Source organism: Ixodes scapularis, unplaced genomic scaffold, assembly GCF_016920785.2.
Source record: "Ixodes scapularis isolate PalLabHiFi unplaced genomic scaffold, ASM1692078v2 PGA_scaffold4__175_contigs__length_147842914, whole genome shotgun sequence".
NCBI classification, from domain to species: Eukaryota; Metazoa; Arthropoda; class Arachnida; order Ixodida; family Ixodidae; genus Ixodes; species Ixodes scapularis.
Window position 1 is genome coordinate 101967305 of NW_024609879.1, and position 27762 is coordinate 101995066.

General features: G+C 48.4%; 3 protein-coding genes across 3 annotated transcripts in view; 2 read left to right on the forward strand and 1 right to left on the reverse strand.

Annotated features, from left to right (window-relative positions):
* Window positions 1–12829, reverse strand: part of LOC8041556 (putative N-acetylated-alpha-linked acidic dipeptidase) — a 31320-nt gene extending 18491 nt beyond the window's left edge. Inside the window, exons 1-9 of the mRNA XM_040209301.3 lie at window positions 12196–12829; window positions 7201–7450; window positions 6352–6474; window positions 4943–5132; window positions 4265–4355; window positions 2314–2480; window positions 1594–1704; window positions 1057–1139; window positions 503–566 (exon numbers count right to left, since the gene is read on the reverse strand). Of these exons, the coding sequence (XP_040065235.1) occupies window positions 503–566; window positions 1057–1139; window positions 1594–1704; window positions 2314–2480; window positions 4265–4355; window positions 4943–5132; window positions 6352–6474; window positions 7201–7450; window positions 12196–12533 (1417 nt within the window). The 5' untranslated portion in view covers window positions 12534–12829. The remainder of the gene's footprint in view (window positions 1–502; window positions 567–1056; window positions 1140–1593; window positions 1705–2313; window positions 2481–4264; window positions 4356–4942; window positions 5133–6351; window positions 6475–7200; window positions 7451–12195) is intronic.
* A 219-nt stretch (window positions 12830–13048) lies between these two features.
* Window positions 13049–17690, forward strand: LOC8041555 (probable NADH dehydrogenase [ubiquinone] flavoprotein 2, mitochondrial). Its single transcript, XM_002414770.3, has 2 exons — window positions 13049–13743; window positions 17390–17690. The coding sequence occupies exons 1-2, from the start codon at window positions 13198–13200 to the stop codon at window positions 17576–17578; spliced, it is 735 nt and encodes a 244-aa protein (XP_002414815.1). The 5' UTR covers window positions 13049–13197; the 3' UTR covers window positions 17579–17690.
* Window positions 17691–20790: 3100 nt separating this feature from the next.
* Window positions 20791–24941, forward strand: LOC8041554 (uncharacterized protein KIAA1143 homolog). The gene is made up of 3 exons (XM_040209300.2): window positions 20791–20954; window positions 21682–21793; window positions 24204–24941. The coding sequence occupies exons 1-3, from the start codon at window positions 20820–20822 to the stop codon at window positions 24380–24382; spliced, it is 426 nt and encodes a 141-aa protein (XP_040065234.1). The 5' UTR covers window positions 20791–20819; the 3' UTR covers window positions 24383–24941.
* Window positions 24942–27762: the final 2821 nt, after the last annotated feature.

Here is a 27762-nt window from a genome sequence, read left to right on the forward strand (position 1 = left end):
CCATAGCGAACATAGCGATCAAGGCCACTGCGAAATTCTGTATTTAAAAACTAACCAAGGGAGGCCACCGCAAAACTTGTCAAATTCGTTTGTTGCAAATGCATTTTTCAGCTTATTGCCTGTTTGGGGATCAGCCAATCAGCAAAACCTATCTTGCAAATCTTTCGAACTTGTTCAGAGTTAATGTACCTACCTATGTCCAACTATACCAAGCTTGCAACAAAAGATCCTCATGTCCTGGAGTCTGTGTTTGGAGGTGGTGAGTGGGGGCATAGCGGGGGGGGAGGTAATTTTTGCTGGCGTGCAAGGGCCGCCGTTGCCAACCCTTGCCTTAGACCCTTTGATGGAGGCAACAAAGCCGACCTCAGTTCTGTATTCCCAGAAAGCCTTTGAGGGACGCTTTCTAACACCAAACACACGCCCAAACACCAACCTCATTTGGCCGTCTTACAAACATTGCGTGAAGCCTACGCAGACGACGAAACGTGCAAGAAGTGCTCACCCATGACGGGAGTCTCCAGATCGATGTAAGCCACGGCACGGCCGTGCAGAAGCTTCATGTGCTCCTGGAAAAGCGGGACGCACGTTCAGCTCTTGAGCGGTGACACTACGGTGCAAGGAACGCGTCTCCAACGAGTGCGCTTAGCGTCCTATTCTGTCCACATGTCGAAAGTGCTCCCGACGTGGCAAGAACCGATGTCGAAACAGCCGGCGTGTTAAGCTGTCGGATGTCGTGATCCTGGCAGTTGGGCGTACAAGTTTTGAAAAAAAAGTATGAGAGAACAAGGCGCTGCCGTCGTCGCGGCATCCCAACTCCTGGCTGCCAAAAATTCTGTGGACCATCGAGCTCGAGAGCGACATAGGCGTCTGCCACATCTACTACCGCCGCTACGACACTGCCAGGATCGTGACCAGCGACAGCATGACACTTCGGCAACGTCATCGGGCAGAACCTTGAGGGACCACTTTTTCAAACGCGGTTAACACACCAGTCGAAGGCGCGTGTTTACAGTTCAACGTTGCCGCAAAACAGACGGGGGATGGGGCGGTACCGACCTCGAGCCACTCTGTGGATCCCACGGAATTGAACTCCCCCGCTCCCCAGCTGCAGAACAGGATGGAACGTCGAGGGCGCCACCCTGCAAACCGGAGCAAGTGGCGTGCTCAGCCCGCACGTGCAGCCGTGAAACGGAAGTGCCTTTCTGAACCTTGCGCTCGGTCTTTGAAAGATCACGTTGGCCAGGCTGGTGAAGAAAAGACTAGTTCAAGTGGAAAAGATAGTAAAAGAAGCAGAAAGTAAAGAGTGGGGGAGAAGAATGCGAGAGAAATCAGTTTTAGCAATGAACAGGTCACAAAAACGTGGCATAAGGAAAAGGTGTCTGGCAGTTCCCGGGGAAGATCTTAACTGTTTGAGGCGAGAACAGGAGTGTTAACAACAAAGGCATACAGGGCTCAATTTTAAGAGATAGACACAATATGTGTTGTATGTTATAGTGAGAGCAAGACTCTGGAAAGTGTGAAGCCCCATTGTTATTTGGTAGCCGTAGGAGGGACAAGAAGTAAGAGAGATCTCAAAACGGCCCCTCCCCTCACCTTCTTTGAGGAGCTGCCCGAAGACAGCGGTGAGCTCGAGGAGCACGGCCGTCCCGCCCAGCTCCGACTGGCCCCAGGAGTCACGGGCACTGCCGACCAGCACGTAGCGATCTGCAATCGAAAAATAGCACATACGGTGCCACACTTGGAAAAGTGGATTTCAGCTTAGGTAGTTGTTGTAGGACTAAGGCCCCCTTCAGACGGAGCAATTTCCCCAGCAATTTCGGGGTTTCTGGCGAGTTGTTCCCTAGCTTTCCCTAGATCCTCGCACTGCAACACAAATTGCTCGGATCAGGTCTGGCTCGAAATGGGAGAGCAACTCGGGCAACTAGGAGACGTTTGATGTGGCAGCGGCCAATCAGAGACGCAATATTTTCATGCGACCCTCTTGTGGTGGTGATGATGACAACTAAAGCCAAGGTTTTTAACTTGGCTTTGGTTTGAAATGGATAGTTTTCATGACTGAATTGTTTCAGGGAGATGAGTCAGTATTCTCAACACCATTTAAACATATCAAAACGTGATTTTTTCAGCGTAACTGCATGTCTAGATGATGCAAGTAAACAATAATAATAATGGCAAATTGTAGCAATTTGGTTGAAGGTGCGACTGATGGTGCTGCGTCGACAAGACAACGGGAAAGAACGCCGCGTCTAAAGCGGGCCTGAAGAGCCGGATGCTCTACCGATTCGTCAAAAGACGTCACGGTGCCTTCCTCACCTGGCTCCACCTTTCCCCGGATGTACCCGACCAGGTTGTGGACGGTGTGGTTCTGCAGCCGGTTGTGCACCTGGAGGTCTGCCACGTGGGAGCCCCCACCCACCCGGTAGTCCAGGCCAGGGAAGCTGCCGGGCATGCTCTTCTCCACGGGGACCCCGCCCAGCTTCCTGCGAGGATCAGGCGGAACACGCCGTGCTTAGGACGCCGCACTTGCAGAAAAAGAAGCGCTGCACAGGATGCGTTTTGAACGCCCCAAACGGCTTGACACTGCCGAGACTGGACCCGGCCCAGGTGAAACTCTGCCAAAGTGGAACTCGGTCCTGACTTGGCCCAAATCAGGCTTGGCCCAAGTGAAACCCGGACCTGAACCAGCCCAACTCAACTTGAGCCAGACACAGCCCAAATTGACCCCAGCCAGAGTAAAAGTTTGCCCCAGTTGAACTCGGCCTAAATGGTATCAAGTTAACTTTGCTCGAGTACTTCCTAAAATTCCAAAATACTTGAGTACTAGTACAGTTATCCCTCGTTATAAAGAAAGTCAACAGGACGGCAAAAAAATTTTATATAAATAATTCGGTGAAAGCGATAAAGCCAATAAAACAAAGCCGACAGCCTTGAAGGTGGATGGGAACACAGCGGAACACAGGAACACAGCGGAACACTCTGAACTTATATTTAATCAAACAAACCTTGATTATGTACATCTTGCGGCAGCATTTACCGAGTAAAAAAATAATGAAGTGGAATTTGCCGATAATTTCATTTAGGAATGAGTTCTCTTCGAACTGCTGCGGGCATCGTAAGAACACTGTCCCCGCCACTGCACTCCACTTTGTTTCGAGGCAGGCATAGGATGATTCGTGTCTCCGCAGTTGTCGGCGTTTCCCAAGGTGGCTCTCTGACGCCACTTCGCGTTTACCCTGGCCGCACGCAAGGTCCATGATCACAGCATCCATGGCAGTAGCACCAACGGAAACGTCCCCATCGACAAGCGCGAACGAATCAAAGTTATCCTCAGTGGCTTTAACAACATGTTTTCACGCCATCCTGTACAGATTGTTGCCGCTATGGAAATCGTGTGCCGGCTCGGCAAGCATGCTCGCAAGAAAAAATCCGACGTGTGTGGAGGAGTTGGCTATCTTGCATCCTTGGGTCGCGGGCAAGCTTTCTTGTGCATGAGAAACTTCTTGAACCCGTCCAATATGCCTTGCTCGTCCTGTAAACTGGTGGCGGACAGTGTCGAACAGCCGATGCCGGAATGTTAAATTCTTTGGCGATTTCGGACTTGGGCTGGCCACTTTTCTCAACCTTGCAGATCTAAGCGACTTTCGGTAAACGCTCTCAATCTCCCATACAACGCAAGTGTGCATGTAGTATGTTGCAGGCACACCCACGCAGGCGTGCACTTTGGGGGCTCCCAAAAAGGTTGTCTCCTCTGGGCTCCACCGCTCCCTTGACCCAATTCCGACAGGGGTCAGGCAGCGTCAGCCGCGGGTGCACTGAGCAGCGTCAGGAAGTTCACGCTGCTCCCTGCCTACATCGGTGCATTGGCATTGGAAGCGGCGCTCAGCAAGCTCTGCGCGCTCTGCCCTCCGTCACCACTTACTCCGTTTTCCCAGTTTGCCGTTTGCCTTGGTGAAAAAGAAGGAAGGAAAGCAAGGGTCTTCATGTTCCTCTGTGTAGGATTGCATGCTTTCGGCACCGCGGCCTTCATAATAAGCGTGGTCGACCGCCAACACACTTCAAATAATCCGGTTAAAAATGTGTGCATTTTGGTCAGGACCACGTTAAACTTCGATAAAAGCAATAATTTGAAAAAAGCGAGTTTGTTATAACGAGGGACCAGTACATTCTCGACCCATATACTCGAACATAGATATTTGCTGCTGCGTCCCTTCAGCAAGAAAGAGAGCTACTGAGGCACGAAACAGTAGCAAGGTGGTGAGCTCACTCGAGTATCAGACGAGCCACGCTGGCGCTGATCGTTTGCACCGGGATCTGCGGCAATGCCAGCTGGTCTTCTGGCAGTCGATGAGCACTGCCTGTTGAAAAAAGAAGTATCAAGGTGGAAGCACAAAAAAGAGCTTGCTCACTGACAGTACAACCTCTATAAACTGCTCCCTAGATTTTGCCTAGCCATTACCTAAATTTTAGATCCTCCAGCGATTTTGGACATTCCCTATATTTTCCCTAGAGATTGACAATGTAGTCACAAATTTTCACTGGTTTCGACTGGCTGTCAGGAATGACCTAGGGCAGCGGTTCTGAAATTGCAATCTTGAGGAACTCCTATCTCTACTGACTGATAACTGAGGAACCTTCTTTAGTGTCAGCATTGATGTAGCAGGGCAGTGCTGAGGCCTACAGAGCGTGAAAACAATAAAGCGCATGCTAGGAAGCGTTGGGTTCACATTGTTTGCATGATGAATGGCTAAAATCTGCCTCAATGATACTTGAACTGGAAAGACACTTAACTTGGGGGCAGGGGCAATGGAGGAAATTTCGAGGCTCTGAGAACCCACGAGCGTACCTCAGTTTGTAGGAACCCGGTTTGAAAACCCAAGATTAAGGGGATTTTTGTGCGAGCAGGGTCGACAGATAAAAGAGGCCCTCCGGCTGCATCACGCACTCGTGGCGGGGTACCCCGGCGTCTGGGGGTCTCCCAAAATGTTGGCCAGGGCCGAGAGGGACGGAGTGCCGTCGTTGGGAAGCCACCAGGGTGACGACGCCACGGTGTTCTGCGCCAACGTCGGGTGGAACTCTGCTGGATCAGGGTATAGCAGCAGTGCCTTGGCACCCACCAGCTGCGCCAAGCCAATCTGGAGCAGAGAGGAAAATCCTGTGTGGTAAATTGTAGCAACAACAAGGGGGCACCACTGGGAGGGTGAATAAAAGCATGCTTCTAGTGGCTTGCCTGTTTCTGACAGCGAGCAGGCAATTTGCTCAGCGCGGGTGGTCGCATCCCGACGTTAGAGTTTATAAAGTTTAGCGGGCTGCTCAACCACGCAAAGGGCTGCGCAAGCCAAATGAATGTCGGTTGTAATTTTGACGTGGCAGGCGAATTTGCGTAATTACACTCTTGACGCCAAATATTTTGAGCAGGAGACAGCCGAACTTCCGCTTCGAATCAGGCTCCGAAGCTGAGAATTGTGCCAGACAGATTTTCATTTCACCCCCATCGTCATGAAACAAACTGCGCGATGACTGGCTCCGACCTTTAAATAAAACTTTTAAAAATGCCACATATAAGAATGTTACGCACATCTGCGGCGTTCTTCTGCTCCTTCTCTTTGTTTTGCATGCATTGTTACTTTTAGTTAGTGAATGGTTAAAGAAACAAAATCTTGCATTAACTATGCGCATGATGAAAAGTCAAACATTTAGCATAGTTATCCTGTAAACTAAACCCAAGAATATTATAGATGCAGGGACCATACCTTCAAGCTCAGCTTGCAACATGCCATCGAAGTGATAATTTTAATCTCCTTGTTCTTTAAACCGACTGAAATCTGAACACTAAAGAGCCCGGCAGATCTTTGCCACCTTGGTGGCCCGTCCACCCGGCTTCTACGGTGATTGGAATGAGTCTCAGACCGGTCTGTTTAGTGTCCCACTCCCCCCGCGCATCAAAAGTGGTCTTGAAGGGGCAACGAGTGATGTCTAAAAGCCGCAGTGTCTGGCTGTCGGATGTCGTGATCCTGGCAGGCAGTTAGCCAAGCAAGTCCAAACAAAAGGCACGGGCGAAAATACAAGTGTCGTCATCGTCGCAGCGTCCCAACTTCCGACTGCCGAAGCTTCCGTGGCCTGTCAAGGTGGAGTGTGACGTGCGGCAGAACAGGCGTCCGCAACATCCACCACCAACGCCGCGAAGTCGTCAGGATCACGACCGGCAACAACGCAACAATGCTGTAGCGTTGTCGGGCGGAAATCAAAGGACTACTTTTGAGGACGCGGTAAACACAGCAGTCGAAGATGCATTGCAGGCAGCGCACCAGTGGATAGGCGGATGGATAAAGGCGGGTGGATAAAACAACTCACCTGGTAGGCGGGAGGATAGAGCCCCAGCCGTGCCAGCAGCACGCTGCCTTCCAGGGTGACGTTGAGTTCGTGCAGCGCGTCCACCTCCCGGTGGCCCAGGTGGCTGGCGTACACCACTGGGCCCTGCCGGAAAAAGGCGGCGGCGTTTGCACTTGGACATGCGCGTTCGTGGCTGCATGCGCGACCGTTGTGCCAGCTTCCCGCCAACGGTGTGTCTAATCGTGTCGACAATGACAACATTAATGGTTCTATTTCCCCGTCTCCCAAAGGATCCAATGTTGGGGTAACGCCGACGATGTTTCACCGTAGAAAAATTGGCAACTCGCTAGCCAGGGGTAGGGGAAGGAGTGTGCGTGCTTTTATTTTTTCATTCGCCCGATCCCCCAGGGGATACCCCGCCGGCCTGGTGATAGTTACGAAAACGCAGAGGGGAAAGAAATAGGCTTAGAAGGGCAGGGAGGGAGGGGGGGGGGGGGGGCCTTTTGTTCTTTCTATTTGTTAGGCTAGGTGGTACAAAACGACTGTGCGCATCATCCTCCGCAGCACTCCCCAAAAATGGGCGACTTCTACAAAGTAGCAACTTATGCACCATCTTTTTTGTGAAACCGGCCTTTTATAGACTGGAAAATATGATGCAGCGACGTCTCGTTAATATGGACACCTCCATAACCTCAAAAGGTGTTCGTCATGCGCATTGTCTGTAATGACGAGACAAAAATGCGCATATTTACCCAGTTCGTTCCCAAAAAAATTGACCACGTAGCGGGGAATCCGTATTGACAGGATCGGTCTTAACGAAACATTGCTATTCCAGGCAGCATTGGCCAAACGCGAGTCGGAGACACCCACCTCGATCGAGCCGGCCGGAGCGTAGGCCACGTAGGGTTTGTGCTCAGCGCTGAACAGGTCAAAGCTGGACACCATCTCCCGGGTGGCGCCGTCGCGGATCTCGAGCCTGTTTGGGCGCACAGCGTCGGGGAAGGAGAGCAGCACGTCGTACGAGTCGCGCTCGACAGACTCCAGGCCGTGTCGGCTCCAGGTGGTACGCAGCAACTCGACTAGCTGGTCGTCCGTCTGGGCATCCGGGGACAGCAGGGTCCTGTGGAGACGGACTCCGGTCAAACCGTGATTCATCTTTTTAAACCTTTGAGTGCCATGCCAGAGGGCACGCTCCTGCGTTGTTTCAGTTTCGATTTGCCCCCTACCTCTCCCCACTGGGTTGTCGATTTCATTCTTATGTGTAGAGCAACGTTTTGCCTCACACTGACACTCGTTGACGGCATGTGGGAAAGTTTCGTTTGGGGGATTTCTGAGTCGGTTTGCTTTTTCTTTGCCCCAGAAAGGTGAATTTATGTTGTTCGACCTTGTACTTTATGAAAAACAATAAGATCTAGAAATTAGTAATAAAATTAATTTAAAACATTCAGTTAAAAAAAATATATATATATGGTGGTTAAAGGGCACCTTCGCTCAATTCCGAAGATTTCGGGATAATGAGCGATTTCGCATTAAAAAGCCCTAGTAAAAGATACTACTTCATTTGCTTTGCAAAAGATGGTATATATGTTTTTACATCTAATTTTAAACAAGAGCAAAAATCGAAACCAAAACTTCGGCTCCGTCTGGCAACACTGGCCTCGGGCCGCCAAGAACATGGCTTTAACGTGGCACGAGATGTCACGTGATCCCCTACACGACGAGCGGGACTGGGGCGGGTGTGTCCCAAGCGCAAGTGTCGTCTGCACTGCACACTTCACCGTGTTTTGGTGTCAACGACATTCAACGGCATCTGAACAACTGCGGCATAAGTCTGCGCACATAGAGTTCGTAGTGACGACACGGCAGTTGTGACACAGGAGACGGCGGTAACGGCGGGGCAACCAGACGGCTCCCAAAAAGTGCGCTGCCCAGGAGCGCCGAAAGGAAACGTTGCTGACGTCACCCGTTACGCTTGCCCGGAGAAGTAAAAGGGGGCAGTGATGATGACGCTTAGCTCAATGTTGGCTACGTCCACGGCGTAGCCTTGGTTGCACTGTTAGTTGCACCTCAATTCACCCTCTCAAGTCAGCTGATTGCGGTAACTTGGCGAGTTGCAAAGTCTGTCTGACCGTTTAAAGGGGCCCTGCAAGGACGTTTTTACTGGTTTTGAGTTTACACCGAACCTGAGCGCACTGAACGTAGTAACTTAATAAAACTTTTCTTTTCTCAAATTTCGCTTTGTTTTAAAAGTTATAGGCAAATTAAAATTACAAAAAGAAGCAAAAAAGAACCTCCATCGAGACGTCCTTGGTCGCTTAAGAGACCGTGAACTAGAGGAGAGGTAGTGAGCTCAGCGAGCGCTCACGGCTGCCGCACTCCGTGTCAACGGCTCGAGAGGGCGCCACTAAAGCACGTTTTGGATAGGCTGTATGAAGCAGGCAGCTAGGACGGCTCGCATTGCATTTGCTGCACGATTAAACACTAATTCGGCATGACACTGCATTGCCCACAAACGACAGCAAACACGGGGTAAAGATCAATTCAGAAAGGGAACCACTTAACACTGCCATACCGCCAAACGGCCAAACCGCAAGCCAAACCTACTTGCCGAAGGCCTTCAGAAAGCTCAAAACCCGTCAAATCCTCGAGCCCGTATACGACCGCAGCGTTGCTGCGTACATCCGGGACCTTTCTACGCTCGCCGCTCGTCGGTGCCTTATCCCACTACACCTTTCTAGTATGCGCTGCCTTTTCCACCGCTTGGTGGTGGGTATGTCGACGGGTCATTTCTTGTTTCCGTACTTTATACACTGCATTTGTTTCTTTTCTGATCTAAAATACTGAACAAAAACTTTAGAAAACAATTAGACAGAACTATGTCGTAATATTTTATGTGTGGTCTTCCTAGGTGATACTGAAGAGGACTGCACTGTTTTTTAAAAAAAAAAAAAATGAATCAGAGTTGCCCTTCAAACACGTGGCCTCAAACACGTGGCTTGCGGGCCGCATGCGGCCCCCGACTCTCTGGGCTGCGGCCCGCAAGCATCTTGAAGCTGCGAGCCCCCGTCCCCATGCCTCGGGTACTACATGTGCTATTAATAATTGTTGCAAATTGTCGATGATTCATTTCCGCTCGAAAAAAAAGCTCTGCTCATATAATGTGTTTGCACATTTTGCAATATATTGTTTGACTGAGCATTGTTTCAATTAGATATTTGACTCTTGGCCCTTTCTCATGTAAATCAACCGGAACAACAATACCACCACAGGGCTACAAGCGCGAGCTTTGCTCAAAAAAGCACCTCGGCTGCATGAACCCTCACTCAGCAGGAGCAACTGCCAAAGATAAAGCTATGAGCTCTGGTTTCTGGCCATCAGGAAATATATTTTAAATATATGTATTTTCTTATAATCCTGCTGTAAACATTGTCAGGAAAGCAGACTGCTGTATGAAAAGATATTGGTTTCCGCAACTTGCAAGCCTAGTAAACTGTGGGAAAGGGCAACGATAGCGTGGTTTCTTTCGTTCTATTTAAAACTGCCAAAATGTTAGCGTTTTAATTATTTTTATCGCATTAGGGGCTTAATCTGGACACTTGGTGAAAAAGTCGGCGAGGAATTGGGCTGCCGTGATTGGTTAGCACCGCACTTGACTTTTGGCACCGGCCAACCATGGCTGCCGTATTTCTTGCCCACTTTTTCGCCAAGTGTCCAGACTTGAGTCCCAGGTGTGGGCCCAAAGTAGACGTATATGTAAATCAAAGATGTCACTGGCAAGATGGCGAGCTTACAAAAAGCAGAGAGCACGAGGCCCCTCCCCAGAGAATCTGGGATGTCGCTGGGAGAGTCGGCTGCTTTGCAAATTGAAACACCATTGCTGCTTCTTTTTAACAAGTATCACCCGTCGGCCTTCGACTTTTGGGGGGGTGTGCTATATGGCCCGCACACCCAAATGAGTTTGAGACCCCCGCTCAACGGGCATTTCAAAAGATTTGGCAAGGTAGAAGAGGGAAGGGGCATGCGTTGCTCTCGTTGTTTGGGTGGTCTCGGTGGGCTCTACCGCCGGAACTGCTTAAACATGAAGACTCATTTTCCTCTGTGTTCTCTCACCCTAGTAGAATTGTCTGTAGCAATGTTGGGTGTCAAGTCGCAATGTGACGTCGTGCCACCACGTCGAGCGGTGTCACGACCAAGCCAAGTCCCGTGATATCATGGCTGCGTTCCAAATCTTATCCCAAATGGATCCGAGTTACTATGGAGGGTTGTGTCACGTGACAACATCGATAGAAAAACACTGGACACGGGCAGGTTTTCGAACGCCAAGGTACAAAACCCTTACCCTGGAGTAAAACCAAGTAAATATTTTTCTTTTTGTAAAAGAGCCCACGTGACGTCATGACTTAACGCCGTGACATTACGTGACATTATGATTCGGACACCTTGATGTCACGTGATTAATCGGAGTGTGCCAGGAATAGAAAGAAGTTATAAAAACCCACTTTTCTAGCGGTCTTGAAAAAGGTTCGCACAGTCTGGGAAATGACAAGCCCGGTGAAACGTCACAAATGCAAGAACTTTTTTTGTCCCGAAGCATCACAAACCGAAAGCGAGGAAATTTGACACATGTATGCCAACAGTGTGGTTGAATGGGTTCAACAAAGGTATTTGTCTAACCACTCAACATCGAAACTGATTACACCTCAGTTTTGCACATGTCCCAATAGGTGTATAGCACCTGTCCTGTTTACTTCTTGTCCTTGTTTTCTGTTGCGCTATTTTATATGTTTTCCCAATAGGTGGCAGTGCTTATTTGGTAAAAGGTGAACTTGGGAGATTTATGCCTCATTCACACGGCTAGCATAAAGGTCCCTCTGCAATCGGCAAATCAGCCCGCGCTCTTGGGTCACAAGCACACGCAACGCGCGGAGGATCGTGAATTGATTTGTCGCAGTGAATAAAGGTCCCTTAGCTAAAGTATGTTTATGATCGTGTGAATGGGGTACTAGTGAACTGTTCAAGCCAAAGGAAAAAAGGAGTTCCTGGTTTCACCCCAATCAAGAAGGTCAAGTAAGAAACTAAACTTCTCATGAAAATGATAAAATGCTTGGGTATAAAACCTTACTCTTGTATTAAAATCTGTCTTGTCAATCTCGGCATTCTTAGCAGCTGGAAACTGATTCTTCAGCATCATTCAGTTGCCATGACAACAGGAATTATGTCATGCATACCATACCTTTTGTGATTACCTTCCTGCTCCGCCTCTATAAATTAAAAGAGTGTTGGCGAAGGGTCAGTGCAAGGTGCCTCGTGACACTTTACAGTGCCACTAGGTATTCTTGGAGGCCAAAGAAAAACATTTTCAGGTATGAGTTGAACAGTTCACTCATAATTCATACTGGGACAAATACAGGATGGCACAGTTATGCACCACAAAAGTGGAAGGATGTTGCATAGAGGTAAATATTCTCGAAATAACGATATCGCGCGACAGGAAGTCGTAGCCAAACCACATTACAACAGCAACAAGTGTTGGGACAGTCAGACACTCTCGACCACTACTCTCCCTTTTTGCATCCTTCTCCCATACCGCGCGGTGTGAGTCACGTGTCGCATTCTCCTCCCCCCTCTTTCGCCACCCTCGCAGCTTGAGAGAAGATGTTCTGCCGTGCGGAACGACCAGCTACTCCGTTCTTTCAATCGTCGCGTATCTCGAATTTCGGCGCTTTCGAGCATGAAAAAAAAGAAGCCGCCTGAGCGGAAACATCATTTTCCTCTTTGTTCACTCCGCTTTTTCTCCCCCCACCAATTAGCGCCCAGTGATGGGAAAAAACCCCACCCCACCGGGGGGAAAGAGAAACCACTCACCGCACGGTGTCATTGATCCTTTGAGCGCTGACCATCTGAAGCAGGCGATCGCGGATCGTCGGGTCCGCGTCGAAGACTGCGTGGATGGCCACGGATTTACCACGAACGCAGCCGGAGTGCTGCGTGTGGGCGAAGTAGCCCGCCAGCAGTCCGGCCAACAGACCGAGCAACGCGATGCCGACGCCTCCGATGACCAGGTTTCGGTGGGACACCACGCGGATGTCCTCGGTCGTTTTCTCGTAGATCTGCACCGATCCGGGCTCCTGGTCAGCCCAGGTCATCGGCTCGCTGTCCGTGCCGTTGTCGTCGTCGCGGTACGGCCGGTATTGGGCACTCATGGTCTCTAGTCGCGGCCGATCGGGCGCGGTCCGTGCTCGTAGGACAACAACCGGCGCGCTTGGCGGGACGGTGCGAAAAACGAGACGCTCGCTCCGGTTTGTACGGAGCTGAACGGGTTTACGGGGAACTGAGGTGCGACGAGCGTGCCTTCGGGGTTAGCGAGCTTCGACTTGGCCGGTTAGACGCGAACGCGGCGGAATCGGCCCGACACTGGAACGTGGGACCTCCCAAACTTGACAAGTTCGCATACTTTGTGCATGACAAGCCGATCAAGTTTATCCGTTTTCGGAGTGCTGATCATCCGCATCTGCGTAGCGTTCGCGGTATGACAACATTAAACTTTTTTCAAACCATATCCGATACGTTTATTAGCATATATACCATCTTAACGGAGATAGCAATTGGATAAATCCGCTAGATTTTTGTAAATATTAGACATGTCGAATATGGTGGTGCCTCTAGAAAACAACCGGTTCCCCCACTTACGGCGGGGAAACGTGCTTTCACCCAACAGCACCGACAACACTGTGGGGACATCAGAAAGTCGAATCGTGTTCAGTTTTTTGTTGGAGCTACCGACGAGGTCAGTTGGAAAGCATCTTCATTTTCGCTTGAACCTCATCAAATCGTTCGGAGTACGACCGGCGAACACGGACTCCCAAAATGCAGCCGTGCGGGCGTCTACTCAGCGCGGCATTGCGGTGCCCGACGCCGCGCAGCCGTGCCCTCGGTACCTCGACTTCGCTGCGCAGTGATGCCCTCTTTGTGCATCGAGACACCGACCAAAACAACGCGAACGTCAAGTTCGAGTTCACGCCGGAGAACCTGAAACGCGCCGAGTCCCTGACGAGCATCTACCCGGACGGGCACCGCGCCGCGGCCGTGATTCCTTTGCTTGACCTGGCGCAACGGCAGCACGGCTGGCTGCCACTGACCGCGATGCACTACGTTGCTGACTACCTGGGCATGCCGCGCATGAGGGTTTACGAAGTGGCCACGTTCTACACCATGTTCCAGCGGAACCCCGTGGGGAAGTACCACGTCCAGGTGTGCACCACGACCCCGTGCATGCTGCGCGGAGCCGAGGACATCCAGGCCGTGATCGAGAAGAAGTTGGGCATTGGACCGGGCGAGACGTCGAAGGATGGTCTCTTTACGCTCAGCGTCGTCGAGTGCCTAGGCGCCTGCGTGAACGCGCCCATGGTTCAGGTAATATTGTAGTTGCTCAAATAAGCGTCACTTGCAGGCCAGATACATGATCACACTGAAAAAACGGGAGAAAGTGGTCAGTGGTTAGCTGTGTTTGAGGCTGTGTTATGTTTGACATCTCCATCTATTTTTATGATTTATTAATATGCCGCAAAAAGAAAAAAAAAACCTTTTTTTTTTGTGTTTGGGGGGGGGGGGGGGGGGGGGGGGAGGGAGGCAGTGACTTTAATTGTTTATTTATTTTTTACTTCATGCAGTGAAACACGAGATAAAACTTTAATGGTCTGACCATGCCAGTGCAACAAACACTGACCTTTCGTTTGTCCAAACAAAACGAGCCTTCTGGTTACTCAAGCAAACTTCCGGAGCGCCTCGTGATCCCAAACGTTTCCTTTTCTGGCCTGTTGGCGATGTCTGAGTGGACGGTCAGCGTTGTGCCACAAAAGCGTGGGGTGAGACATGGGGTGTCACGATCGCTACGCATTGAATCGAGCTACGCCTTGGAATCTCGACATTTTGAAGTGAATTTCCCAATCGTTCTCGGCGAAGCACTTTGGCAGCCTGCAAAGTCAAAACTATGTCGGTCCTATGATCTGTTTACACCGATTGCAAAGTTCTGCTCCTCCAAAACTTTAGAGGAGGCAGTACATCAACAAATTTGCAAAGTATTGCGCTCCACAGATCTAGCATCATTTAAGCAATGTTTACACAAAGAAGAAATTTGCAGATGGATATGCGCAATGTCACCAGCCAGTTCAATTCCCTCCTCAGCTCCACCGTTTACATGAACGAGACGCGGATAAAAGGAATGTAGCTGCGTTCACGTTCTAGCCACCAGGCACCATCGCGTATGAATTTAACAATTACTACTCTTGACACCACCACTTTTATTGACAAAATGTATTTACATGCAAACTGTTTCATCTCCAAACCAGGGATTGATTTAGTGTCCTCTCTGCCGTAGAGCTGACGTCACTGCTCCCCATCAGAAAAGAGTGGTGTTTTCATCAACATTCTTAGATCTATCAGTTGACAAGCTCCACGGAAGAGCAGCGTTCAAAAATTATTCTTCTCTGCCGGCATGTGAGCAGATAAGGGCGGATGGCGTTCTTAGCGTCAACGCTTCCACGGGCAATAGAGAAAAGTCTTTTTTGAATGACGCTGTTTTTGCGTCAAGTATTGCATAATCTTTATGCTTACCATAAAATCACTATAATTAAAATAAGAACGCCGACTTGACATAACAGAAAAAACAACTTCATTAGACGTTTCGCCTCCCATGCGGGAGGCATCATCAGTAGTTACACAGCAAATGCAGGGTTCAACCTAAACTCAACGCTATTTATCACGAATGTCCGTGTAAGCTTCATGGAGAGGGCCGCGGTTTTTGTTGCACACGGATGTGTCCCTGAGAAGAAACCACGATTCTAGAAGCTTTCGGGGCCCCCATCTGTCCTCTCTCGCCAAGGTCGTCGCGACCTTGGCGAGAGAGGACAGATGGGGGCCCCGAAAGCTTCTAGAATCGTGGTTTCTTCTCAGGGACACATCCGTGTGCAACAAAAACCGCGGCCCTCTCCATGAAGCTTACACGGACATTCGTGATAAATAGCGTTGAGTTTAGGTTGAACCCTGCATTTGCTGTGTAACTACTGATGATGCCTCCCGCATGGGAGGCGAAACGTCTAATGAAGTTGTTTTTTCTGTTATGTCAAGTCGGCTTTCTTATTTTAATTATGACGTCTCCCGGCTTCTGGAGTATTTTTGCATAAAATCACTTTCCACCGCAAGTGATATGCATCCAACGGTCCACCGGTTCCGCCACGCTTGTTCATACGATGGGCTGATAGTGTAGTAAGTGCCACCGAGGGGACACGCCGTAAAAAGGCGTCCGACGTTTTCCGAAGCTTTTTAACTGACCTAGGTCTAAGAATGTTGGTATTCATCACATGACGCTCATATAATTACCATTTTACGGTATCTCGCTCGCAACAAGCTCCTCACATTTAAAGGGGCACCGACAGGTCAAAAATCATATTTCTTTTATTATCCGAAATGATTGTAAACGATGCCTTCGCATTACACTCAAAATTCGAAACTTGGGAACTCGGTATTTGGGAAGTAAAAAAACAATTTCCCAAAGCCGAAGTAGAAGTCACCGCACAGTCCGTGCCAGTACACTGACGTCAAAGATTGAATCGTCCTGCAACTCTGTCTTACGCCTCCGGACCGTCCCAACCCGAAATGTGTTCGCCCGCGTCCCGTAATCAACAACTCTTCTCCGTGCCTGCCGCCTATCGCTGTGGGCACTCAACGCTTCACTTTCAAGTTTGATGTTCTTTTGGGGCCCTTTCAGTGATCTAAAACTCTTTGAAACGTTGTGAGGTCCGAGAGAGCGCACAGCTGACTTTTGTGAGCAACATGAGGACCCTGTCGCATCGGTTCTAAGTGAAAGGCTGCCCCGGCGGAGTCACTACCGAAACTACACTACACAGGCACCAAACCCAGTTGTGTTGACCATTTGACGATTTCCTTTCAAAGTCGGAGAGCTTGTCAAGCACCTAAAGAAGAAAACTTCATCTGACTTCCCGAGGCACCAATCACCCTCAGTACTATGTGTGCCGAGCACCGCCAGTGCCGCCATGTTTTCCGAAAGAGGAAGAAAAGCCAGGGAGGCGGCATCACTCCGGACTCAATTTTCGGTATTTCAAAAAGAAGGGCCGTAGTGCGTTTGCAGTTGCGTTAAAAAACAAGTTTTACAAATGCCATTATTAAATATATAGAAATGTCGCTTACAAAGCTTACAAATTTCATTATTTCTGACGTCGCAAATAGAAAGAAGCGAGGAATCGACAAGATGGAAAAAAAGCGCCAAACATAAAGAAACGCGCATGCATTCAAAAAAAGTTTTTTTTTGTTTTTTTTCGTTATATTTTTTGTGTGTTTATGACTACAACTTGCACCGTGTGTGCACATTCGGGGTGTCAGTGCCTCTTTAAGTTGCTGGATCCTGGGAAAGTAGTGCCATTGCCTTCCTTGCCTGCTAAAAGGACTCAAACCGATACTAACATGGACGATCAAAGCCTCGCAAGGCGATTGGTCTCTGTTGCCGTGGCAATCTCCATTTTGGTCCTCAAATCTTCGAAGCTTTGGAAAGGTGGCTCTGAACCAGCCGCACCAAGATCTCTATGGAGCCTCATCATGCTGAAGGCTTTCCTCACCAATATGAACGTCCTTGGTGCTGTATAATATGCAATTGACTGACCAGACATGCTTATCTCTTACAGTGGGTTTGTTCTTGCGTATTCCAAGACAGGAAAATTATTTTTCAATGCCGCCAAGCACAGACGCCGCATGTGGTGGGGGCACAAAGATGTGCTTTTGTTTTGCCGGTTTGTGGATAACAGAATGGCTTTATAAAGCAACCTGTCACTGCGAATTTGGATGGACTCACCAAGAATGGAGTGTTCAAGGAGAAACTGCTCATTCCATGGACCAAACTGGCAACCATACAGGGAGCTTGGCGCTACTTACCCAGGTTCTAGTGACTTTATCTCGCACCAGTTACAAGATTCACATGAAAACCCCATCGGTGGGAACATTCATGCTCTTGCATGCGTGAGCTTGATGTGGCTTTGGTTGCGCGCAGGTGAATGACGACTACTACGAAGACCTGGAGGCAAAGGACGTGGAAGAGATCCTGGATTCGCTGAAGCAGGGGAAGCGCCCCAAGCCGGGTCCCCGCAACGGCCGCCTGTCGTGCGAGCCCAAGGGGGGCCTCACCTCCCTCACAAGCCCCCCCAAGGGACCGGGATTCAAGCTGCGGCCGGACCTCTGAGCCCCTTTAGGCATTCCTAGGATCCTCCAATAAAGCGAATAAAGAGCTCTTCTTCCCTATAATTATAATGCAATTAAATGAATTAAATTAAATTTTCGTCTTCATCCCCTCCCCCCGTCGAGTCTTTGCTTAATCGACCCATGCTTCGTCGAGCAGCCAGAAAGGAGGAAACTATCCCTCAATTTCTTCTTTAAATTCGGTAAAGGGAGACCCTCCTTTCTATGGGGACTAGCTCAGAGACAGGCTCATGTGGGGAGAGGGGGGAGAGAAGAGTACCAGAGGGGAATGGTTTACGGAGATTTGACAGTCTGGCAACCAAGGATAGCTACTCCCGTCGTGGCGCTAGGTGGCGCAAGCTGCCGCCCGTTACAAAGAGTATAGCCATTACCATCCATCCATCGGCCATCTTCTGCGATTTTTTGGGAATAAAGATAAAGTAGTTAACTTTAATGACTTTAATAAAGACGGCCAATAGCCATAGAGATAAATGAAGACAACAAACACGACAAAGAGGTAACGCCATTTTGTGTTATTGCAAAATCCCCTCTAGCCGGCAACAAGCTCCGCCCATTGGCCAAACTCTCTATAGCCTCCTACTGGTCATTGGTCACTTCCGCAAGACGTGAAATTGGTGAAATTACCCGGGGTTTTTTGTTATTCTAACGTCCAATGCGAAGTGAGCTTGTAGGTCTTCGCCGCCTTCGCCTGTTGTGATTAGATTTACGCAAGATTCCGATGACGGAGACCCTTGGATACTGTAAACCATAGTCCTGCAGGTATACCTGTTCAGTATTCGGCATTTGTTCAGCGCTTGCTTTGTTCGTCCCACAGAAAACATCGCAACTCTCGTCTCTGATCTTCGAAACCGTGTGCACGCGGAGCCCGTAAAAATAGCAGCGCGAATGTTGAGTTAAAGGTGGGAAGAGATGAAAGGTTCTCACTCGTAAAAATGGAGCGTGCTGCTTAAGTTACGGTGTTAGAGAAAAATAACATAGAGGACGAAAACCCGGCTACACGTTTCTCCAGTTTTCGTCCTCTATATTCTCCCCTAACACTGTAGGTGAAAGGAGTTTGCTCTGAACACTACCTGTCACCTACTCTGGTTTCACCTATCGGCCGCAATTTACCGCTTGCACTCCTCACAAACTCTCCGTCCATCTCTGCACCCGCGCCTTGTCAACCCACAAAAAAAAAAAAAAAAAAAAAGTTTTGAAAAGAAAAACAAAATCCAGCCTACCTGACCAGTGACTAAGGACACTGGCCGACTGGGTACTTTTGGTCTATATTAGCTGATCATTTGCTCTTTTTTACACAGTGTAGTGGCGGTAGATTCAAAGGGACCATGAACTGATCTTTAAACTTTTTAAACACAAAGAATAGAAAGGGACATACACACTGCTGACTAACAATTGGGTTATAATTCCTCTTAGTCTTTAACCCTAAGTACTTCCACTTCCTAGTCTTTAACCACAAGTACTTTGTCTTCAAAGAGCTTTCCCATACACCATGTTGTAAATAAGTTAAAAGTCAAAATTAATCCCACCCTTTTAACATATTTATAATAATGTGGTATGTGGGAAAACTCTTTGAAGACAAAGTACTTGTGGATAAAAACGAGGAAGAGGAACCTAGTTGGTCAGCAGTGTGTTTGTCCCTTTCTATCTGTTGTGCTTGTGTTTATGTTCTAGCTGACAGTTCTACCTAACGTGTACCTACTAGCTCAACTTGAGTCTGTATCTTTAATCCTGAACTCAAAAGACAAATGAGAAATCGCGTGGTCGTGACGTGCTATGGGCACCAGAGGCGGTGAATCCATTTTTCCACCGTGCTTTCTAAGCACACCATGGAACTTGTCGTTCTGAAATTATGATAAGTGCCGTCACGGCACTCATTGGCCACAAATGCGAATTCAAATACTCGTCAACAGATTGATTGTTGAAAAAAAATATTTGGGGTGTGTGTATGTTTATACAGCCCAGAACTTGGTCTGCCTCAATGGGTGACTTGTCTCCCGGCTGTAGATGAAAAATTTAGCCATTGCAGTACAAACCGCTAGTTTGGGGTCTTTAACGTGCACCACGCAGAGTGATACACGACCGCACGCCGGTACAATGTTCATTCAGATCAAAACAGGCAGGGGTGGGGATTGAACGATCGTTAACGAGCGCATACGTTCGAGTGACGCAGTGTTCGTATCTAATGCATGAGCTGTGTTTAGCTGACGTGGTTGGGCACCGCGGAAGCATCACAGTGAAAAGGCAGAGAACTTTCGAAAGAAAGGAGGAACGAAATAGTCCACTATATTGTCCAATTTTCGTGCCAAAAAGCAGGCTTTTGACGCTCGCGCATTATACTCCGTTTCACCTTATGTCCAGACGCAGCAGACGCTACAAACTAACCTAGCAAATCCCGCTCTGAGGATGTAGCCCGTGATACGCTTTCCGCATGTCGCTGTGCCCCCCCTCCAAGGTCACAAGACAGTCGCACGGCCTTGGATTGGCCCCGATGCTTCGTAGAATCTGCTGCACTCGTATGTAAGGTGAAACGGAGTATCGTTTTATTTTGGTGCCCTAAACGATATGCGATTAGTAAAATCCCAATTTACCCCAGCTAAAAATTAATTTCATGCTCCCTTTAAATGCGGAGTGAAAGTTTGTCTGCTTCTTTTGCAGGGGTTGTGGTGACATCAGAACGCCGACCTCTGATTGGCTCTGATGGAAGGAAAGTGGATAGAACTCAAAGCAACCTGCCTTGTGGTCTACCCCCTATTCTTCAATCGAGCTTAGTGTTCTGGCGTTACAGCAACTCATGGAGGTTGGAAGCTTCTAGAGTCGACATGACGCCACCAGGGGTGAAGCTGGGGGAGACTTTTGGTTTGGAGAGACACGCCTCCAACGTGTTTAAAACCAAATAACGCTACTGGACAGAAAGCATAGCTGATTTGGCACCCACAGCTTCTTTTGGTCACCCTTAGAGGCATTCTCACCCGCTGTGTCCTCTACTTCCGGCTTCACCTGAGATTTTATCGTTTGGCTGGCTTGAGCCGGTATGTTGCCTCCTTTTTTTCGTTCCTCCATGCCAGAACCACTGCAAAAGGACAAACTTGCGCTCCGCATAGTGGCAGTGTTCTTCGGAGCCTGAGCAAGAAGTTAACTGTGGCCGATACGTGAAACTAGGTGAAAACACCGCGGTCAGGCATTGGCCCGGATCCGGCAGATGAGGCAGATGTCGTGACCGCAACATGTGTAGTGCGCAGGAGTGGTTGGAGCAGAGCCCAATGCCTCGACAGAGCGTGACCTGCATCAAGCCAGAGGATGCGCCGTTCATAAAGAGGCTGAAAGAGCGCGTTGGCTTCAAGGAAGATGGGCACAGCGAGGTAAGAACACACGGGCACTATCAGCCAGGGGGGCAAGATACCTGGAAGATGTCTTTGACAGGTGTGTTTAATGTTCTATGTGGAGAGCAAGTATTTCATAAAGCGTATTTTGCACATGAAAACTTAGGAGGGGGGGGGGGGGGGGGGCAGGGCAGGGTGGCATGGCAATCAACAGGCAACAAAGAGAATACGCGATGACGAGGCAGCCAAGCGCGTGCCGCCATTGGCTGCCATCAGGAGGGGGAAACAAAGGCACGTCTGGAGGGTAAGCAAATGCACGAGATGCGCAAAGAGCGGATGAACTTGCACGTTGTATGTACTTTCCGTGCATCGAAACCCAAAGTGGCAACAAATTGCATCCCAGGAGCTGGCATGCTAGGCTGTAGTGTGTCGCAATCCTTGCAGTTGATCATAAATGCTCCGGCAGAGAGTCTGAGCAGACGAAAGTGTTGTCGCCGTCGTCTCGGCGTCCCGACTCCTGGCAGCCGAAGCTTCTGTGGCTCTGTCCAGCTGGAGAGTGAACTGCAGCAGAACATGCTTCTGCCACATCCACCACTGCTGCTGTGGCACCCTGTGTGTTATGGCGGGCAACAGCATGACCCAAGCGTGATGTCATCAAACGGAAATCGGGGGACCACAAATGGGGACGCGCTAAACACACCAGTCAGAGGCATGTCCCAGGTACCATCAGCCATGAAGAGGTCTCCAAGCGCCTTGTGATTCACAGAGAGAAGAACCCGACCGGAGGGAGCCGCTCGACTTGGAAGACGAGAAGCCAACCGTGGTCGTGCTCGGTGAAGGCGACCTGACGGCCGAGCAGGCAGAAGCGCTGGAAGCGGGTAAGCTCTCGGTATCGTTGGCCATGCCAAAGACACCAAAGACTTTGCTGGCTCGAAAACTCGTCATGGAGGAGCACCGGGAAATGGCAGGAGGGACTGCAGAGCCGCCCGAGGCACCGGTTTGAAAGGGGTCCCCTCCCATGGACCCGTAGCTCTCGAGTTTTGAGTTGGAGATGAAAAGTTTGGTCAGTTACAGTTTTCTTTCTTTTAAATTCATGGTTTTATACCCCGCGCGAAAATGCCTTCGTACGTGTGTTTATGTACACTGTCCGGCACTGTTAGCACACACACAGCATCGGCGCTTTTCATGAAGGGCATCATGAAAATCGAGAGAGATACTTAGAACTACGCACTAATGCCGAATCAGTAGCTACCTGTGTGCCTGTAGATGATGTAAATGAAGTGAAAGCTAGGTAGTGAGTGTGATTTGCAATAAATAACATTGATTTTGTTCTGGCACTCAAGACATCATATCTGCATGCTCGAAAACTTCTGAAAATGGGGGGAGCCGGAAAACTCTCATTGCTTGATGAAATAAGCACAATAAGAAACACCTTTTATAGTCGGCATACTTTTACTGTTTGATGCATTTTAATGGCTCGTAAATGGGGGTCATTTTACTGGCAAACAAATCTCGCAGGTTATCAATGTTAGCGTCATCGGGATGTTGGCACTCCTCGAACAAGCCCTACATTCTTTTCACCTTTTACTCTCGCCTGGATTGTCACTTGTCTTTACAGACTTGCTATGGAACTTAGAATTAAGCCCGGAATACTGGGAGGCTGAATGTCGCTCGCTGATCAGAAAAATACTAACTTAAGCAGTTGTACTTTTATAAGGCTAATAAAGTTGCCCACTTTTCACCACGACCCCCATAACGAAGGTTATTCCCATTATTCTCCGGCGAAGGGACAAACTGCATGCACATTTTCCCATAGGAGTGCACAGGAGCACCTCAAAAAAGGACTGGTTACTGTCTGCTTCAATTTGAAACTGGAAGTCTCATAGACACTAGTGCCATTGAACCTCCAGTGTACATTATAACTATAGGTTTTCATGTTTTCTGAGTTTATTTCCAGTTTATTTTTCGCTGAAAATTCGGGATTTATTGGAGTTTACTTTTTGTTAGAATCCCAGTTCTCTGAAATTCTGAGTTTATTTTACTGTGTTCCCAATTTCATAAAGTTAAAAAAAAAAAGTTCAGGTACCATAATTATTTGTTGTGAAGGAACCTTGCCGAGATTTCAAAGGAAACTGAAGTGGCATCACCTCAGGGCCACTGACCCTGATTTTTTTCTGGAATAAAATCATCTCTTTTGCGTTCTTTTTTTTTTTTTTTTTTTTGTGACTTTCAATTTTTCAGTTTTTCAGATAAATTTGAATTGATGAAAAAGTTACCGGCGAGTGTTTTTAGATTTATCCAAAAACACGGAACCTTAGTTATAACTCTATGGCAGTGATGGGCAGTATTTCAAATACACGTATTTGAAATACGTATTTCAAATACTTTGTGTATTTTGCATTTGTATTTAATTACAAATTGGGTAATGTATTTCACGTGTTTATTGAAATACTAAAACGTGGGTATTTCAAATACAATTGTAATTAAATACAATTTTGTGGGCGAAAATTATACATCCCTCCAATTTATTGTGACTGTCCAGAGCAGGGAGAAAACTATGTTATGCACCGAATCAGTGTCTCTCAATCAAGCACAAGCGTTTAGTGACTTCGTGATTACGGTGCTAGTCCAGGGCAAGAACAGTGACGAAATCGACGTTCATAGGCAGACTGGCTAAAAAGCGCCTAAAACATCTTGTGATGCTTTCCAGCCTGATTTCCATCCATATTTTTGCCTGGAACATTCTAAATTCGCGGGTCGTCCAGATTTTCGTAACTGGTGCGAGTTGTAACAATAAAAAATTCTCTAGCTAGTGCTGCGCATCTTAGTTGTCTCGGTTCTTTGTTGGTCTATACCAAAATGTAATCGACAAAAAAAGCTGCTTGAAGCTCTGTACTTTTTTCACCTATTCCGTCCAAGCTGATTACATTTTTTTTTGTAATTATATTTCTATTACGTTACTAGAGCCTCGCACACTAACTCCCGAGTGTGCGATGCAAAATTAAAATGAGATACCCAGAAACTCGTTGCAGGTGCCCTGAAGTCGCTGACGCAAATTTTGATGAATGTATTTGGAAAAGTATTTGGAGGAGACCAAATACATTTGGTTGTATTTGTATCTTGTACTTAAATGCTTTTTTGGAAATGTAATTAGATTTGTAATTAAATACAGTTTTGACGAAGTATTTTGTATTTGTATTTCGATACATATTTGCATGTATTTTGCCCATCCCTGCTCTATGGTCAGCGTTGGTCATGCCACTACATGCGCACCTCTTATTTCTGCAGAAAAAGTGCCGGCTGGCGGCCGGATCCGGTTCCAGAAGCCAAGCAAGCGGAAGGAAGAGGCCAAGCCCAAGCCCGAAGCCAAGAGGAGCAAGGGAGCAGACAGCGGGTCAAGCGCAGTCAAAAACGCGCGTCTGCTTTCCTTCGCCGACGAAGACGATGACGCCTCGGGCTCTTCGTAAGAACTACGGCACCCGCAACGCGTCTCCGTCTGCCGTGCCTACTGCGTCCTCAAATGTGGCCCCCTCGATTTTAGCCCAATGACATCATAGAAGTGTCACGCCGTCGCCAGTTGCGGTCCTGGGGGTGTCATAGCGGCGGTGCCGAATGTGGCAGACACCCGTCCCGCCGCAGGTCGCTCTCCAGCTTGACACTCTATGGAAGTTTCGGCAGTCTGGACGCTGCAACGACGGCGACGCTTGCATTCTCTCGTGCTTTCTTCCGGAACTGCTACGTCCAACCGCCGGGATTGCGACATACGACGGTGTGACACTCCAGCTTTTACGACGCCGTTTGTTTCCACCTTGGGACCACTTTGGACGCGTGGGTGGAACAGGACACCAGACACACCAGTTGGGGACGCATTCCAGACGCTGTGCCGAGATGGACCCAATGGCGTCGCTAGGGCACCCCAGTCCAATCGTGGGAGGACGATCTCGGACAATCTCTTAGCGTGGCGACCTTGGAGATTTGCCTGGTTCGGAACAACTCGTGGAAATGTAATTTTGGTCTTTGCAGTCAGTTCGAGTGTTTCCTTTTTTAGATTTTCAAAGAACGACGGATAGGCTTGCAGACGACCGAGTCGGCGATGCTTCCAACGCATGGCGTCATCTCCCGACAGGCGCAGTGAGCAGACAACTTACTTTGTCGTCTGCTCAATTTAGAACGAACTGTGTAGCAAAGAGCACATTCTAACGTTAGAATGTGCGGAATGTTTGTTGCAATCGTAAGATTGGAAGCTGGCATTTTGAGGAAACTTTTAGGCAAGTTATTTTTGTCTGAAAAAAATGTTCACAAAGGCCGAAAGCACAAGAAAAAAGATTTTGCACCATCTTTTTTTTTTATCTGGAAAAGTGGAAAAAGCACCTCTCCCGCACTAAAGTCAAATGATTCTTTGGGGTAGTGTGAAGCAAAAGCGTGTACTGTAGAACCTTTAAATCTTGGGCTCGATTCACACCCTTGCCTATTTCGACATGGATTGCTAAGGAAACTACACTAGCTGGTTGCCAAGCACATAAGGTCGACTACTCGCAACCCTACCTTTCAACGCAAAATACTAGGTTGCTGCTCTTTTTTCTTTTTTCTGACTGGGTAAGGTCTTGTTTTTTTATTTATTGCTTGTATTTTTGTTTAATTTACAACTATGAGTGAAACAAGTGAAGGCCAAGAGATTGTATGAAAAAAATATGTGTAGTTGAGATGCGGGCGTGATAAGTAGTTTACGCAGAGTATGCCGGGCACAAGTTTGGTCTGCTTCTTTTGCAGAGGTTGTGGTGATGTCAGAATGCCGAGCTCTGATTGGCTCTGATTGAGGGATAGTGGGTAGACCTCAATGCTTGACGTCTGTGCACCTTCCTGTGAGTAAATTATTTCTTGTGGTTTCGTGGGTTAGATCGTTAGTAAAAAGAATGGAACACTTTGTGTGACATTTCAGGAGTGAAAAGACCGATCAGCGCTCCACGTGTCCCAGGCGAAAATTTTCAACTGGGACCAATTAGTCCCAGTTGCAACTGGTTTATGGAACAATTCCCAGTTGCAACTGGTCCCAGTTGGAGTCGTCCAACTGGTCCCAGCTGGAATTGGTCCCAGTTACAGCTGGTCCCAGTTACAACTGGTCCCAGTTACCGCTGGTACCAACTCCAGCAACAATGAAACACGGCACAAAATGGAAGGTTGACGAGACTTTATTGTGAAAAACTTGGAGAATGAAACTAAATAGGTGCGGTGACGTACACGCTCCGGGTTTAGCCACTTGCTTGTGACGGTTGAATCGCTTTTTCAGGGGTGGTATTCATGAGATGAAGGAAGATCGGCCGCTGGCGTCTGTTAGTGAAGACGCCCTCCGCTTCTCTTCCCAACGCGTGAAAAAAGGTGCTCACCCGTGATCCCGCGTTGCGCAGATGCGGTAGCGCTCCCACCTTGCAATCTCTGTCACAGCAGTCGAACATTTTCGAGGTAGACCTCCCGCCATTTTCGCCATTGTGCTCTCAACGGCGTTTTCTCTTCCGTCTGGTCTATGTGCGTCCGGTCTTTTCTGGGTGCCCTCCGATCGCTGAACTGCATCTTTCCATCCTCGAAATTCACCGCCACCACCATGATGTGTGTACAGTTAGGTCCAAAGAAGCGCTGCTGTAGTTTTGACATTTTCATAACGACGCCAACTTGGGCGATGGCGACCCTTCTCTACCGCGTCGACCGCGTCCGTCCGACTCCGGCACTCCGGCGTCAGCATAGGCAGCGCCATCTCTCGACAGCGCGTACCACTAATCCGCACCCGCGTGCCACGGCGGCCGGCTAGCTCTATTGGCCGAAAGATAAATTTATTTATTACAAGAAAAAAAGAAAAAAAAATACTGTAGGTATTTAAATAAATGCTTTAATATATTTTAATAATGCACTAAATGTTCATTTAGGTGAACACATTTTGTCACTAATTATATTTTCCAATTAAAAAAATTATTTAGTTAATTAAAATTTTTATATAATTTTATACATATATAAATGTACCCCAGTAATTAAAAATTTCCCTATTTGTATAAATCTAAAAATTTTAGTGTTTTTAGTTTTCTTCATTAGCAAAGGTCAATACTCTCCCAACTTGGGGAACGGGAAAGGCATTTGAAGTCCGACTGGGAATCTCCAACCAGTTACTTTCCTAACTGGTCCCAGTTCACTCCATTCCCAACTGGGAGTCAAACCAGTTGACTCCCAACTGGGAATGGTTCAAACCAGTTGACTCCCAACTGGGAATGGTTCAAACCAGTTGACCCCTCAGCTGGTCCCAGTTGGACTCCTATTGGTCCCAGCTGATTCTCAGTTGGGACCAGTTAGTCCCAGTTGAATCCCAGTTGGGACCAGTTAGTCCCAGTTGAAACCAGTTGAGGTGCCAACTGGTCCCAGTTAGAAATTTTCGCCTGGGGTACAAAATAACGTGCAGCTTGATATATTTTTTTTTATCGTTTCATGCAAAAACGTATGCCACACGAAACGGCGCTGATACGCACGTCGTGGTCTGAGCAATGCCACGTGGCTTATACCTGACTCCCGATTAGTCCATTGCACGTGTTAAGTTGTAAGCACTGTATTTGCCACGCCCCTTTCTCCGATATATCTTGGAGTCACGGAGCCAATGCTACGAAGTAGATTTGCGCGTGGTTGGTTCCGCGCAGCGCCGCCGTGGCTGCGTCAGCGTCGACGACAGCGTCTTGCAGGGTCTCGCAACAAGCCCGATGATGTCAGAACCAGAGCCACGCGTACGTACGTCTGCCGCTTGCGGGGTGCTTTCGTCGTCTGCTCTCGTCCAGCTACCGCTTGGGGCGGGTCGGGAATGCACCTACGATGA

Bases quoted from the DNA above. Each gene is read 5' to 3' on its own strand.
- LOC8041554 (XM_040209300.2), top strand. From the start codon at position 20,820: ATGTGTAGTGCGCAGGAGTGGTTGGAGCAGAGCCCAATGCCTCGACAG. The intron at 20,955-21,681 runs GTAAGAACACAC...TGTGATTCACAG, and splicing joins AGGAAGATGGGCACAGCGAG to AGAGAAGAACCCGACCGGAG. The intron at 21,794-24,203 runs GTAAGCTCTCGG...TTATTTCTGCAG, and splicing joins GGCAGAAGCGCTGGAAGCGG to AAAAAGTGCCGGCTGGCGGC.
- LOC8041555 (XM_002414770.3), top strand. From the start codon at position 13,198: ATGCAGCCGTGCGGGCGTCTACTCAGCGCGGCATTGCGGTGCCCGACG. The intron at 13,744-17,389 runs GTAATATTGTAG...GGTTGCGCGCAG, and splicing joins TGAACGCGCCCATGGTTCAG to GTGAATGACGACTACTACGA.